At 40.0% G+C, this 14,006-nt stretch overlaps 1 protein-coding gene across 1 annotated transcript in view; it reads right to left on the bottom strand.

Moving 5' to 3' along the window:
- The window catches only part of FOXK2 (forkhead box K2), a 46,670-nt gene that overhangs the window by 12,462 nt on the left and 20,202 nt on the right, over positions 1 to 14,006 (bottom strand). Inside the window, exon 2 of the mRNA XM_032129336.1 lies at positions 1,878 to 2,072. Coding sequence (XP_031985227.1) covers positions 1,878 to 2,072 — 195 coding nt within the window. The remainder of the gene's footprint in view (positions 1 to 1,877; positions 2,073 to 14,006) is intronic.

Genomic DNA, 14,006 nt, shown 5'->3' with positions numbered 1-14,006 from the left:
TTTCTTCTACAATTTCTTTTTAGCCAAGAGCAAAGAGAAAGTCAGCAGGTGAGGTCCATCCCCTTCCCCAAAATAATTTTGGCAGCTCTCTTACAAGGACACACACTCTCTGCAATTCATACTGCAGCTGATTTCAAGGCAGCCCTCAGAAATGCCAAAAAACTAGAAAGCCCAAGAGCTGCACCTGCTGTGCCCCCAGAACCAGCCTTATCTCCAAAGATAATCTTTAATCTTTGAATCTATGGTTCCAAACATCACAAGAAGTAAATCTAGACAATGCTATTTAGATCTACCCACTAAAGCTTTAACAATTTTACATCTGTCAAGGTTTGTTTGTCTGCCTGGCCCTTCAAATTTTTTACTACCTCCTTCTTTATATGCAGAAAGAGGCAAACACTATAGATTGGGCAATATATACTTATATTGAAAGTATCAAATCTTCACAAGAAATCCACCAATGATTTGTTACTAGTGATATACTTACTCTAAGGGAGAGATGGCATTTTTTAAGCGCTGTACAGAAGAACCCTTGGTTAGAGCCAAAATGTGTAGCTAATTTATTTTTTTAGATATAGGTCACTGCTGCTCTGTGTTTTCACGTATCAGCTGACAACATCCCTCTGCTCTGCTCACTTCAGCATATATTGACAAAGCGACACATATGGTATAATCAAAGCAAGTTTACAAGTCTTCTACAAAACAGGATGATTCGCAGAGAAACTGTCAAGCTTTGCTCTCAAAATAGACTCAAAACTGTCATCTTTTTTTTTTCCTCTGTAATAAACTGCTCAACAGGTGTATGAAAGCCCTGAAGAGAATTACAAAATTCATAGCGAGGCAAAGACAGTGCTGATAGATGGGATATTATCTGAAATATTCGTGAGCTGCTCTGTCATTGGTAAGACGTGTTTTCCCTGAATTCTTATATGAAAGCAAACCTGTTTCACAGACAAGTCTAGATATCTTTTCTCTCTGCTTCCATCATTTAGGCAGGTGTCATTAACACTCCAAGATAGAGACCAAGAGCTTGGCAAGCATGTAAGAAGTCAATTATCCTTAAATTCAAATTTCATTAACAAGTTGTACCTTTTTAAAAAGCAAGCACAGGCAGTTCTTCATTCAAGTGAAGATGCAGGAAGTGAGAGGGGACAAAAAAGCTTTCAAAAACACGTACATGACTGAAACAACTTCCAGTGCCTTGACATGGAAGTTTTGCTCCTGATATTTCCAACACTTTGAAAAATTCTATCTGAACTAATTTTACCCATTTGTGAGGATGGGTTGCTTGTGCTTAATTGAGTTTGGTCCCAAGTAACAGGTGGGACAAGGGCTGCAATTACCACAGAAGCAGCAGGGCAAGGAAAATCCTGGATCACCCTCCCTGGGATCAGCCATCCTGACACTGAGCTCTGCACCTCAGCCTGTGTTTTAAATAAAAGGTCTGCTTACTTCCAGCAGTGACTAGCCAATAACAAATCTTCTGGAGTAAGAGATCAGTCAATTTCCCACACTGATAATAACCCAAACCACCATTTTCCTGATGATGAACTTCAGGAGGACAGTGGCAAATCAGAACACTTTAAAATGGTGTAATTTAAAATTGTCTCATTTGAAGAGTTGCAATAAGCATGCAAGAGCAAAAAGCAATTTAAACTGTTGGAATGCAACAGCTCCTGAGCAGACTGTTACACATTTAACATGTTAAACCAGAATATCACAGACTGCCCATGCAACTATGAGAGCAGAAAGGGGGATTCTTGAGGCAGGTAAGGCTGAGCTTCAGCTGAACTTTGACCTCAAAAGCAAAATACTGAATGAGAAATTTGTGCTGAGCCTGACTGTACATGGCCCTGATCCCACCTGCAGGGTTTAAATACCTGATAGTTCCTGTGGGAGAAGGGAGAGGGCTGATCAGGTGAGCCATGTTGTCTGGAATGTTTATTGTTAAGGGAGAGATCTGGGGTTGCACAGGCTTCACTGGGGACTCCGGGGCCTCCTGCTTTTCTCTCTTTTCATTGGACAGAGCTGTGAATGTTATCTTGATGTTTGTACTGGGAAACCTGAAAGTACAGCTGAAAAATAAAAAAAAAACAAATATATGAGCCACTTGTTTACAGAATGTAGGACTTTCTGCATAACTTGCATGTTATCACCTAAGCTCATTTAGAATTTAAAAGCCATAGTGTCTCATGTAATTACCCATGACCATCTTCATTTTACACATCATACACGGAGATCAACGTGACCAGAAAAAGATCCCCAGGTAAGCAACTGACATTTGTAAAGGAATACAAGCAAATGCAATTCTTTCTAACAAGGGCAGTTTGTGCATTGTCTCTGAATTTCTTGAGGTTCATCCTGATCTTGCAGTAGCCCCAAAGCAGAGCTATTTTGAAGACAAAAGCTCATTATTTTATGATGCCAAGGAATGGCTGCAGCAAATGAACAAGTTGGTCCATGATAGCAAAATGAATCAGAAGCATAAATGTTGGCCAATTTGAGGTCTAACCAGTTTCATAGACTGGTCTAAGAGATTTGGGTTCTTTTCTCTTAAAATACATATTAAATTAAACATATATCAATTCTAATTCTGCTCATTTACAGAGTATACTGCTGCTTTAGTACTACATTTGAATACCTTTTTTCAGAGCTGAATTTAAGACCCAATTTCAGTAAACTGCCCATTTTCAAGTATTACCAAGGATTACATGCCTAAATTTAATGACTAACAACAAATTAACAATGTACAACTGTTTAAAAATTTGAAAAATAAAATACAATGAATGCACCTTAGGATAATCCCCCTGCTACATCCCTGTGCACAGCATTTAGAATTGAATACAATTAAACAGGACACGCTGTTTCTAACTTCTCAGTAAATATATTTGCTCAATCTTGAGCAAATAAGAAACTTAATTTTGTCTCAACAAAAGCATCTATAAAAATACAGTTCAAATAACTTTACTACCTCCTCGTTCTTAAGTTGTTAGACTACACTGAGCACTAAACCCACGATGACATTTACACACCTCCCACATGATGAAAAGGACTTTCCAATGACACTATACCCAGAAACAAACCTCACAAAATGTTGGTGTTTGGGTTTGTTTTGCTTTTAAGTGCTTCTAGGCAGATCTAGTTTTATACAGAGAGGAAACAAGCACATGCTGGAACAAGGGGTAAGAAATGAGCTATGAATGCAAAAGACTGTAAATAAAAGTGATCATTTCTCTGGAAAAATATATTAAACATAAAAGTGATGTAAGAATTGGCAGGAACACTCAGCTGCAGAGTAGCCTTAAAAATGAACTCTCGTGTGTTTTGGCTTTCATGTCTTAAAATGAATCTAAGGATGTTTATAGAATAAAAGCAGCATTTGATTTTCACTATGGCCCTTGCCACATGCACCACAGTGGTTCTTTTTCCCTATAATACACACTCAAGGATGAGGAAAAAGAGAAAGAATTGACAGTGACCTTCCTTTTCTCTCTGTCTTACTTCTGAGTACGGACCGTGTCCGCATTTAACAGACGACCTATTTCTGAAACATGCTCAATGTACTAAATTAGGAACAGAATCTGTGCCAAAAAACTGCACACGCATTTCAGCAAGGAAGTTAAATGGACCCATTTCTGGGTTGGGTTTTTTTCATATATTCAGTAACAACTCATTTCTTCACTTTTTCCAGTCAAAAGCATTTTGTGCTTGTACCGTTTTAGTGACAATGGAAAGGGGTCTTGGCTGTTTTGCTAATAAAAATATTTTCCCAGCATTTCTTTTAAGCAGCAATAACAACACTCGAGTGTATGCAAAGACAGTAGCCAAAGATTAAGTAAAAATCCCTGTGAGAAAATGAGCAATAACATCTGTTTGACACAGGTTTAAATTTTAGTCACCTTCCCTATGCATTTCACAAGGTTATTCCATACCTGCAAATTTACCTTAATGCTTTTGAGACCAAATTTATTTCAACTCAAAGAAAAATACGGGAAGAATTGGACATCGCTTTGGGTGCTAATTCCCTGGTTACAATCCTTATTGCCTGGTAAAAAAAATCACCCCAGTACACACCACTGAGGAACTGGAGTCCTCCTGTGCCACACCGGGGTGAGGATGGGCATGAGGCGGATAGGGAAGAGGTGGATCTCCACACAAGTACCAGGAAGGAACGTGGAAAGGCAGAAAAAAATACTCAGCAATTCCTTTGATATTCCATGTAGGCACATATTTATTAAAAGATCTCCCATTTTACCCTGAATGCATCATCTCCCTGTGGGCATCTCTGGCAAACAAGGCCAGGGCAGCTCTCTGACCCAGGGCACACTGCAGGACAGGTGTCAAAGCACAGCACAGACGTGGAGCTCTCAAACGGTGATCAAGGTCGGAAAAAAACCACCCACAAAAAGCAGCCCCAAACACAGGAGCTTTGACCAACCAGGGCTACTCCAGAGGTTCTACATGTGCCCAACAAACTTGGAATTGACAGTCATGAAAACCCAGAGGCGTCCCCAGTGCAGTTTACGTTTCCCATGCTGAGCCTGAAAGGTCAGTGTAAGTAAGGAAGATACAAGGTACTTACAAGTCCCTCTCTGGTTAGAGCGAATAACACCTGAATATTATCAAAAGACCACATCTATCAATTGATTCATATTTGCAAACAGGTTTTTTTTTTAATAGAAGCATGTTTTTATAGCTGGAATTCAGGCAATAACCAACAGAATTCCTGAATAAATTGCATTTATGCAAATGTATTATATTTACATCCAAAATCAAAGTATAGAACATGTTCTAATTTGATCAAAATCAAGTTGGTTTTGGCATATTCTTTAGTTATACAATGAACTAAACAAAAACCACAGAACACCCACAGGGAGAGACCTCATCAAACATTTAGTCCTCAACAAGCTGAATTGGATTTTACTCACTGTTCAAACATTTACAGTAGTTTCACAATACACTACCACAGGATGGCTGCTGGAGGAGAAACTCATCTAGACAACCCACTTACAAAAAACCCCCAAAGAAATAAAGCAGTTCTGTAAGCTGTTTTGTACATTTATTGATGACAAGTCCATGTGCTTCCTACAGAGCATCACAACGGAGCCACTGTGCGACCCAGGGCACCACAGAGGAGATGTCACAACTAAAATGCAACTCATTACCTCAGTTATTCTTCTTTAAATTAAAAACCAGCTCATTGTGGGTTGACTACTGGAAAACAGACAAGAAGCATCACATCATTTCAAACTATTCCATAAAAACCTCATATATCTGCAGTTCCCAGCCAAAAACAGCAATGCTGGTCCAGGCAGGACCTCTGCAGAGTTTAGGAACTTTGCAGGGTGCCAGAGAAGTGTCTCAGGGTAAAATGTGCAAAGTCTAGTTTTGTCACATCTGTATTTCTAATATTTTCTCACTTCCCCTCAGCAGTTCTGTCCCTACTGCAGGGAAAAGCTGATGATACATTTGTAGTTCTGCCTGTGTGAAAATACCATCTGACTGGAAAGGAGGAATTTCATCCTGCCTTTATCTGGGAAACCAAAACATAGCAGTAGGAATCCAATTTCTTCCCTGTACATAAACCCTGCTGTGACACCCAGTGCCTCAGTATCCTTTGAATTATTCCAGTTTAATTGCCTTCTAAGAACCAGGACCAAAATCAGACAGAAGCTGCCATGCCACTTTGATCAGCAGGTTCTTTTATCAGCACCTCCAGGTTTTACATTCAAATAGTTTATAAGGGTTCAGCAGTGATAACCCCTGAAGTCAAGGTAGTTACAACTGCACAGCTCAATTCTTTCACACTGACTGTGATACTGAACCCCTGTTAACTTAAAGATCCCCTGAGATTTAAACAGACTTAAAAGAATAACAAGGTGTCTGTTTCTGAACTCTTGTTGATTTACTGAGAGCCAAGGACAGCTTCGACTTTTCACATTAAAAAGCCAAGACTCAAAAAAGAACCCAGTCAGCATCTGGGAGATTGCTTGTGTCGATTTTTGACTTCAAATACTTTCAAGGTGAACACAGGCAGCATTAACTCCCCACAAAGAGAAGCAGAGGTCACGATTAACATCTGCACCGCCAAACACAGCTTTTCCACTTCAGTTTTCTCTGACAGTACAGCAGCCTGAGATGATACTATTTGTACTTCCTTCTGCTATTTTGATCAGTGAACTAACAAAAAACCATGGAAATCACCATACTTCTGGCTATGGTCTCCTTTCCATGGAAGGGAGATTTGAAACTAATCCATTTTCTAATTCCTCTTACCTACCTACTTGTGATCTACTTCCCAACTGGTCTTTTTCCCCTTGCTCCAGTAAAAATGACTCTCACAGCCAATTCATTTATTTATACTTCTGGTAGAAGATGTGCACACTGACACTTAATCACCTACAGTGCACACTCCCAGGCCCACTTTTGAAACACATGCATTTTAAAAGTCAAGCAAAAATTGAGTTTTTACATCTTTCAGACAGAGCTAGAGAGAAATGGAGTTTGGAAGGGACCTCTGAAAGTGTCCAGCCCAATCTCCTGCTCAAATCTAGGTAACTTCCAAGTTAGACCTGGTAGCTCAGGGCCTTGTCTCTCCAAATTTTGAAGCCTTCCAAGCAAGAGGGCAACTCATTTCCACTAATTACACTCTCAAGCAGTGAACAGTTTTCTCATTTGTAGAGGTACAAATTCTTCATTGCAACTTCTGCAGCTGCTTGTGCCCAAACTGTGAGCCTGTTGGCACAGCCTGGCTCCAGGCTTTCTACAATCACTCTTTAGGCAAGGGAAGGCTGCATTAAGATCCACCTTTGGTCTTCTCCAGGAAAAAAAATTAAATATAACTGAGGTCCTTTAGCCTCTTCCTCTGGCCTGAGCATTCCAGCAGTGAATCCATTCAAGCAGGTGCTCACTGGAACATGGTGCTTGGAAATTACAATTTGATTGACTTCCTGCTAATGGGTAAATTTCAGTTTGAAAGCACAAGGACCCCAATTTCATCTTTTCTCCATTTGCTGCTTCATTTATTATTGATTCCATCACAATGGATTAATAGGATATTAATTATAGATTAAACAATATGTGGCTGTGGTTTTTAACTGGTTTTTAAATAAACAATACTTCAAAGATGAGTCTTAACAAATACAACTAGAAATACCTTGGAAGTGAAAAAAGCTCAGAAAGTTGAAGTATGATTACATATTTCAGTGTCTGTAAAGCCTGTGTACAGTGCCTCCATGTCCTGGGAAAAGGTGCATCTCTAAAGAGAGCTGAACCCAGCTCCTCACCCATGGAACTGACACACAGAAAACACACAGAAACCTGTAAGAAGAGATGGGACTTCATGCCTTGGAGACACCTGAAAGAAGCAGCCTTGGTTAACTTGGAAAAAGCAACAATTCCCACACCAAGGAGAAAGTGGCCACTTCATTCAGTTTACCCTTTTCAAAAAATACACAATTACACCTTCTAACTTCCTCACTGTCTGAATCCCCTACCAAAAGGTTTCTGACTGCTCAACACCAAGAGCAGGCATACTGAATTATTCATGCCCAGAATTTATTTTTAAGACTTTGGGCTGTGTTTAATTGAACTGGAAGTCAATACCACAGTCCATTTCTGGAATAGAGTCATCACCTTCAGAGCTAAAAGAATCAACAAAACCAAAACTTATTAAGAAGACAAAGTGAACTGAACTGATGTTTTTATTTCAAGATAATCTAAATGTACCCAACAGTTTAAAGTCTGGGCTTCCAAGCTAATAACAAAGGTAGATATATAAATCCATCCAAATAGTCATACATTGAGTACCCACCTGAAAACTCCCAGCACTAAATGATTACTTATTAAGTAAAGGTTATTAAAAAAAAAACCACACAATTTTTTACAGTAAGCATTGTCTTGACTCTTTAAACAGAAATAACTGTTCAGATATTTGTTTTACAAAGTCTTTTCTAGGATCACATTAAAAAAGTGTTGTTGTAACACTTGGCCATCACTAAGAGTATAGGAAAAGTTATCATGGATACACTGAAAAAGAGTGATCCAGTATAAAACTAGTCAGATTATAATTATTTTCTTATAATCCCCAACAGGGATAACTTTCTTAATGGGTAATTTGTTCATGTAGGTGCTTGTTCACCCACAGGAGGTGCCACCTTGTGCTCCTGTCAGAGATTTTAGCTTTAATACGCCATTTGTAAACTCTTCTCCATTATTGTCAATAGGAGGAGTATCTGGTTTTCTCTATTGATGGGGGACTGGTGATGAAAAAAATTTACTTATTTATATTAATGTAATTCACCTCCTCTAGTAGATTTTTAGGAAAGAAGTTTTTTGATGCCCTCCTGCTGGCAGCTGACCACAGCCTGTGAGAAATCACCCCAGCCAGAACACAGCATCACTTCCTAAGGGGCCATGTCCACATCCATTGTGGTGGGATGGATTTCTCCTCCTCCTCCCTGCTTTGAAACTAAGTCCTGATGTGGCTAATTTACCATAAATTTACATTCAATTATGTTTGGCCATTACTAGTCAGGACACTTCTAGAGGTTACCCGAAAAGCAACTGCCCTTTAAAGAGTGGCAACATTTTTCCTCTGGGGACTGAATCCCAACCTCACACATGCTCCCCTTAATTCCCTGTATCCTTTGCAATTGATTTCTGTGGCCCAAAGATCAATCGTTGCACAGCACGTCCTCCACACAGGGACTGGCAGGGCTCGAGGCATGCTCGACCTCTAACACCACAAGGAACAAAGCACTCGCAGATTTTTAAACCAGAAATCAGAATTTTTATTCTGAGCACTGGGCATTCTCTTCACAAGGATTTGGGTATTTTTTCAGGTGTGCCACCACTGTCTACACAGTGCCACCTAACAGGATGGAAAACACCCTAGAGAGCAAGATCACTGATCCATCTATCTCTACTCTTAGATCTCTTAAGATTCAAAAGCAAAGATCTATGCAGCATCAGAAGTGATGAAATATTGCTGTAGCCTCCTGTTAATTCAAGTTGGCCAATAGAACACTTGCAGCAAATTGTAAGCAAAGGCTGGAAATACAATCTAGCTGTAAATTACAGGCTCCCCCATGGGAAACCTCAGTTACAGACTTCCCTGCTCATGTTTTAGCAAGTGCATAAGAGGTATGTAAAAAGTTGTTGGTTGATATTCCTTACAGGAACGGTGCTGACCTGCCTCAGAAGGGTCTGGAACAAGCCTGCCTGCGTCAAAAAATGATCCTATGACAGCAGAATATTGATGACGACAACAGGAACATTCCTGAATCACCAGCAGGAATACAAACTGAGTAATAAACACATGACCCCATCTGAAATGGTGCTCAGCTCGTTCCCACTCGGAGAGCTGACGTCATGAGAAACTGGGCATTTTTAACCCTGTATTCACAGCAGTTTCTCTAAGGGTATTTAAGAGTTTAGACTGAAAAGAGTGCACTGAAGTTGCACCACTACAGCAAATTTTGCTGCAAATTCTATTCTCTTAACAACTTGAAGCTGATCTCGCTCCTCCCCTGCATTATTACGCTACAGAAATGGGCATTAACAGTGTATCACAGATTTTCAAAGGTTCCTGTTTCAGCAGCCAGGATCTCTTTTCTTTACATACCAACCACACAACATTGGTACTGATCAGCAGCAAAAACATTTAGGTTACCTTACAATCACGGCAATGTGCCATGGTTAATTAAAATTGCCTATCTCAAAATCGCAAATTCCACTGCATTCTCCTTTTTTCTTAAAGGGCAAAATGTTTAAACCAGCAAGAAGAAAAAAAAAAAACCAGAAACCCAAACAAAACCTACAGAATTTTAATGCAGTAGCCCTGCACAGGCTGCAGGACCGAGAAAGCACTTGGCCTGCAGGCAGGAGTGTAGGCAGCAGTTACTGTAGAAACCGAGCTCTTCCCTGCTTTTCTCTGAGCAAAAGAAAGACACAAAAGAGCTGGAAAACGGCGATCGATGGGAAGCAGCTTATAAAGCTGCTTGTCACATCTGCTGCAGGAAAACCAGACACTAATTCATTAAAACTGCTCATGTAATGCCTCTGGAATTTGAGGCTCCCCAGCCCGTGAATACAAAAGAAACTCCGCCTATGGAAACACTGCATTTTTGGGTGTTTAGCATCTCTGTACACAAAAGCCGTATGCAGAGCCAGGTTGTGTGGTCTCAATCTCTACATTTCCTACTAAACTATAAAAACAATTTAAAATTTGTCCAAAAGCTTGAGTGCCTCTACCTTTGCCAAATTGCAAACAGTCCCAGCAGAGCCTACATACATCACTCTATAACACAACAGCTTCCTGCTTAAAAAACAGAAACAAAACACATGCAACAGGAAAACAGAAATCAATTATCCTTTTTTCTTCCTTCCAGATAACTGCATTTAACCATAAATATGCAAGCTCCAACTTTCTCCATGACAGTAAATGCCATTCCAAAACTTCCCATAAGGCACAGGATTTACAAGCACAGCTGAGCCAAAGTTGACAAACCAAACCCACTCCATCCTTTACCACCAAGTTGGCTGCTCAGAGGTGCCTGGCACCTCAGTCTCAGTCACAGGGTACACGTGGGGGTGCAAAAGTTCATATGGATACACTGAGGTTCCAATAATATCAATCACTATTAAATAAGAGCTATCAGCAGAGCAAACCAAAGTGCTGAGAGCCAAACAGACAGTTCTTGGCATCTCACATTCCTTACAATTAAAGCAGTAGGAGGAATACAGTGAACAAGTGCTGTCATGATGTGTTTTGACGCAAGCATAATCATAAAAAAAGCACTTGTGACTCATACATTACTTTAGTAACAAAAGCCTTCATTTATTACCTCATCAGAGACTTGCATTTCACTGCAAAATTATGCCCAAACTTCCTAATCCTTACCAAGAGAGCAGCTACCCACTGAAGCAGGGCTGCACAATGATTATTCCCGATTCAAGGAAGCAAAGTTTATTTTAGATGGGCTTTTCAAGGCAGAACTCTGCTTCCAAGAGCAGCACAACCCTTTTTTTGACACAGAAATCCATGACTAACTGAAGCCATTGAAGAATGACAAAAACTGCTTCCTACCAACTTGAACTTTGAGTAGACAGCAATGTTTAATTTCCCCCCTAAATCTGCCTGTCTGGTCAAAGAATAGGCTTTTTTCAGCCTCCTCTCACACAGCCATGGGCATTAATTAAATTTCACAGTTGCCTACCTAAAGATGTCTGACGCTCAAACCCATTCCACATTTGCTTCACTGTGGTGATACTGGCTGGGCTGGGAATTTTAACAGAAATCAAGATTTTGTATTATATTCTGAGATCTTTTTTTTAAGCCATGCATGCTCTCCAGAATGTTTGTTCGAACTACTTTTCAATTTTCCTTCTATTTGCAAATTCCTAAAACTTTTATCCTGAATGTGCAGACCCTCCAGAAATGTTCTATGCACTGACCGCTCCACAGTATGACATAAATTTAGGTTCCTTTGTCACTTGTGTGGGCACTCAAGAACCAATCAAGACGCCAAAGAGTCTGAAAAGCCACAAAGTAAAGAAACTAATCTACAACAAGCACGTTGTTTTTGGAAAATATCCTTCAAGAAGCACTCCTCCTCCTCCTGAGTTGTTCTGAGACCATGCCAAGTTCTCAAATCGTGGGCTGTGTAAGGGGCAGCAGGAAAGTACAGAAGGATAAAAGCAAATAAAAACAACAGACATGATTTAACCAGTCAGAGAGTCACGCAAGTGGAAATCTGTCCAGAAATAAAAAAAATAGACTCAATAAAAGTTTTCATGAGAACACAGGCCAATCATTGTCATGTACTGAAGGAGCACCAGTACAGAGAAGGAAAGGGTACAGCATGGCCACATGAGGCAAGGGATTAATGTCTCCAAGCATAAACTTGGGCCCACGTTTGTCATCTGTCTCTACAGTGAGTGAAAACGGGCAGACACTTCATGATGCCCATGACACAGAAGGAGAAAGCCTAAAGTAGTTTAAATCAGGGCTAGGGATGGTTGTGTTGCACTGATTTAAAGGGAGTTTAGGTGTAGACACAAACATACACTCCTACTCACACCTCTTCAATATTAAGCAAAATGAAACCCACTCCAAACAACTAGTAAATAATGAACAATATAAACCAAGAATCCTGAAGCACAGGTAGCTAGCAGGCTCTTCACAATAAAAGCCTGACCTCGGGGATGTTTCATAGGATACAGCGATGTCACAGCTCAGTGCTGCCGAAGAGGGCAGGCTCTCCCTGGCCTCCTGCACCAGCTCTGGTCCCAGCCACGGTAACTCCAGTTCCCTGCTTCCAGGAGCCACTGGTATCTCCAGCTAATACACTGATTCAGCAGAAAACTACTCAAGTTGAAATGCAGAAGTCATCTGATGTTTTACTAGGTTTAAGCCATCTCATAGACTAATCTTGCTTCAAAAAGCCATCATGACACCTGAATTTAAAATCTGTGTTGTACTATACTACACAAGAGAACACTCCCATTATGCAACTATTCTAACCATTCTGTTTGAAAGCTTGAAATTTGAACTAATACAGAAAGATAAGCCTCCAAAACTAATTTCTGTGCTACTTTTAATGTCTTAACTATAACTAAGCCACTGTTGTCCCTTTCATTAGAGAACAGTGACATACTGCACACAGGTCAGCTCAGCAGATCTAGTGAGTTTTCATCTCAAGGCACACCACAGCTGAGGGATAGCAGCATTCACATGGGAACAGTGCGTGTAAGAAAGCCTGAAGGACCAGGAAAAACAGCACCAACAGTCTTCAAAAACAGGGAGCAGGGAGGGAGTTCACCCTGCACACCAAGTAATCCCCTTCAAAACCCAAGGGACTGACTTTAAAAGAGCAAAGCTCTTCCTTGATAAAAACTGCTGGAAAAGAGCACTGAAATTTCATCATCTGCCTGCCCATGAAGTATTATTCCCATTTTCAAAAACAGATTAAACGGATTTGTGACTTGGCCAAGCCGTTTTGGCAAGTGTGCAACAGAGTTGGGAACAGAACATATTTTTCCCAACACCCAATCTTTGTTTAAACCATTGGATCATCCCCCAAGTCTTCCTTTTTCTACAACCACTTTAAGAGGCAAAACATCAGGTGAGAGATATGTCTTCAGGAAAAGGGAGATTATTTCATTAAATTAGACTGAAGAACCTCAATCGGAGTTTGTTGCACAAGAGGAGCTGGTTAAGGAGCACAGTAGTGGCTGTGAAGCCTACACGGCAAAAAGTAACACACACACATATCTTAAGCAATATATCACATCCTCCCAAACAGAGCTAAAGGAACTTTCATTTCATCACTACTTTACACCATGAAAACTGCACATTAAATGCATACATTCTAATTAAAATCTATATGGTTAAATACTGAAGGGTTTGAAGATGCTAAACTACACAAACCTCATTTCCTATGTATCTGTGAGAAGCAAGACTTTTTCCCCCCTTATTGAACAGAAAAAAAATTAAAGAAGTATTTCAAGTAACTAAAAAAATAAAGAAGAAAAAGCTAAAATTTATATCTTAATACTGAAAAATATGTGGAAAGAATTCTTCATCTGTTTTCTTTAGTAACATGGAGTTCCTCATTCCAGGTGACAAACAGCTGGCAGGTTACTACAGTGTTACTCACTCCTGTTACTCATCCTGTGCAGAACTACCCAAAAACATCCATGAGATGCACGGATGGAGGTGCTCAACACCAAGGGCACATCCTACTCCCTGGTGATACTGAAGGGTTCACTTTAGTTTTGTTTATCTGTGTTATATCTACTGTTTTTAATTAACCATACTCCTACCCTGCCCCATACCAACAGAATGAAATTGCAAAAACTTTCACTGGCCAGAAAAAGCCAGATTCCTTTTTTTTGTTTGTTTGGGTTTTTTTTTTTGCAATAACCAAACTGTTTTAGTGATGAAAATACTATTTTCACTGTTCTTTTTATTTCTTATCCTATGTAAATCAAGGGCACTGCTGTAC

Source organism: Corvus moneduloides, chromosome 19 (assembly GCF_009650955.1).
Source record: "Corvus moneduloides isolate bCorMon1 chromosome 19, bCorMon1.pri, whole genome shotgun sequence".
NCBI lineage: Eukaryota > Metazoa > Chordata > Aves > Passeriformes > Corvidae > Corvus > Corvus moneduloides.
The sequence above is the reverse complement of the archived record's forward strand: the minus strand, read 5'-3'. Positions and strand labels throughout refer to the sequence as shown.